This window comes from Punctularia strigosozonata, assembly GCF_000264995.1.
Source record: "Punctularia strigosozonata HHB-11173 SS5 unplaced genomic scaffold PUNSTscaffold_136, whole genome shotgun sequence".
Classification (NCBI taxonomy): domain Eukaryota; kingdom Fungi; phylum Basidiomycota; class Agaricomycetes; order Corticiales; family Punctulariaceae; genus Punctularia; species Punctularia strigosozonata.
Window position 1 is genome coordinate 1 of NW_006767568.1, and position 2,499 is coordinate 2,499.

Genomic DNA, 2,499 nt, shown 5'->3' on the forward strand with positions numbered 1-2,499 from the left:
CTCCAGGAGTGCAACACGAATGCACATCTCTCGCAGAGAGTGACAGAAAGTGACATGGATCCGAACTCCGTTTGAATCCACTTAGTCGCGTCGCGAGGTGCATAGCAACACCGTTCGTCCAAGCTTCCTGTTGTTCGCATGTCCAGAACACATCCCACAAAAACCGTCACTGCAAAGCGAAAATGCAGCAAACCTCGTCGAAAACCGAGTCCCGAGGCAAAGGTCAAGGAAGCTGTTGAATACATGGAAGCCCTTGGTTCCCTCTCACCATGTGTCAAAGATGTCGCGAAGATGTTTAATGTGTCATATGATGTTCTCAGGTACCGATTGTCTGGAAAGCACAAACCTGCCAGTACAGCACACGAGCATCAAATGACATGCACCGTGGCACAAGAGGAGGTTCTCCTGGACTGGATGTTCTTACATGCGGAGGAGGGCCACCCATGGAGCGGGCAGAGGATTCTGTTGAAGGTCCGTCAGATGACCGGAGAAGAGAAGGGACCTGCCTGGGTCAAAAAGTTCAAGGATCGGCACAGCGATGTCCTGAAATTCTGCGGAACGTCAGGTCTTGATCCGAAACGGGCTCATGCATTCAACCCGACAGCAATCCGGAAGCATTTCACCGAATACGGTGATGCCCGGGAGAAATTTGGATACAAGATCACGAATATCTATAACCTCGACGAGAAGGGCAATCAGATTGGAGGTGGACGCAAAAGAACGGGGAAAAAGTACTTCGTCCCGCGATCTGACCGAGCCAAGTACAAGACCCGTGACGCCAGCCTCGCACTGGTTACTGTCATTGAATGCTGCTGCGCAGATGGGTCAATGCTGAAGCCCGGCTTCATCTTTCATGGAGGAACAGGCAAGATATCGACATACGAAAGAGACTGGTTCGAGGTCGATGAGGACATATCGTGAGTTTCCTGGAGTTGGGTGGGATATGTGAACTCTGACGTGTCAAACAGTATTGGCCTCACAGCAAATGGGTGGACGGATGATCTACAGTGTGAAAAGTGGTTCGAAGAGTCCTTCATACCCCAGGCGCGTGCACGCGCAGATGACCCCAGTGAACGAATTCTGCTTTGCTTTGATGGGCATGGCTCACACGTCACCGATCGCATGCGGATTCTTGCCAAAGAGAACAATATAGATTTTCATCTATTCGTTGCGCATACTACCCATAAGTGTCAACCTCTGGATGTCGGTGTTTTTGGGCCTCAGCAGCGGAAGTGGACAGAGCGGATGGAGGAGATCGCAGAGGAGACTGGCGAGGGATTGCAGCGAGCCGATTTCGTCAAGGAGTACATGGCAGTCCGAGCAGCGTCAATTACTGAGGTGATTGTGAAGGCGGCCTGGAGGAAGACAGGGTTAGAGCCCTTCAATGCTGATATTTTCACGGATCGGGACTTCACACCAAGCCGGGTTACATCAAAGCATGCTCGCCTTCCTGCGTCATTTCCAGCGACACCCAGCCCCGTAGCACCACAACCTTCATCGAACTCTCCTACTCCTCTATCTTCAGTGCTCCCTGGAGCAGAAGTTGGACCAACATACAACGGAGATATCGACCCAGAATTGCTGGAGGACAACAACGGACATGAAACATCTGTTGCACTCGGAAATGTGTCTGAACCGAGCATTTCACAGGAATCAGTGAACCCAACCACGTCTGATGGGCCACCGGAATCTCCAGCACCAGATAATCAGGCTGCCATGCCACTACCAAACGAGGGTGACAAGGTGCCAGAGTTTCATCGGTCCCCGATCCACAGGCGATTGCCACTTGCTGAGCAGTGCCGAATCTTGAAGCACGACCTCGACGCATGCCACTCAGCTTATCTCAGTGAATTCACCCTGCGCCAAAAGGCCGTTGCTCATTGTTCACTCGCATCTGCGGAGATCGAGTCACTCAAATCACGGCTCAACACTAGGCAACAGAAGAGCACTCGAAAATCACGCCGGTTTCAGAGCTCCCACAACTTCCTGATGGGCGAGCAAGCAGAGGCTGAGTTTGCCGAACGCCTGCGCGAGAACAACGCAAAGGCTGCAGCAAAGGCTGCGAAGGAGGCTAAGAGAAATGCAACAGATGAGGCAACTCGTCGTCGCCGAACGCAGCTTGCAATTGACAGGAATATCCGATTTAGGACCATCCCAAAGCGGAAGGCAGACGTTGAAGATCTTGCCTATCTCCTCCACCTCCCTCTCGACGGCACTGTGGCAACGCTGACTGCGGCTATCAAGTCTCATCTTCAAGAAACACCTCTATTGAAGACAGATTCACGATTTGCTGGCCTTTACGGCCTTCCGGTTCCGCCTATATCGCTGCCAGATCTCAACCTAGCAGCGACACCGACCCGCTCCGATGCTGCCCCGGTTCCAGCTACCACCGAGGATGATAACGGGGTAGGAGACTGCGCTGAAAGCGATAGTACGGAAAATACAGACGGGGAGGAGGATGGCACGGAGGATGATGCCGAGGACGGCTGGGGCATGGAC

The 2,499-nt window shown here is 52.8% G+C and overlaps 1 protein-coding gene across 1 annotated transcript; it reads left to right on the forward strand.

The window, feature by feature from the left end:
- Positions 1-291: 291 nt before the first annotated feature.
- PUNSTDRAFT_78454 (DDE-domain-containing protein) lies at positions 292-2,301 on the forward strand (the record flags this gene model as incomplete). The annotated part of the gene is made up of 2 exons (XM_007389427.1): positions 292-917; positions 969-2,301. Coding segments are annotated over 2 exons (1,959 nt in total), but the record flags the coding sequence as incomplete, so codon positions are not given.
- Between the last annotated feature and the right edge of the window lie 198 nt (positions 2,302-2,499).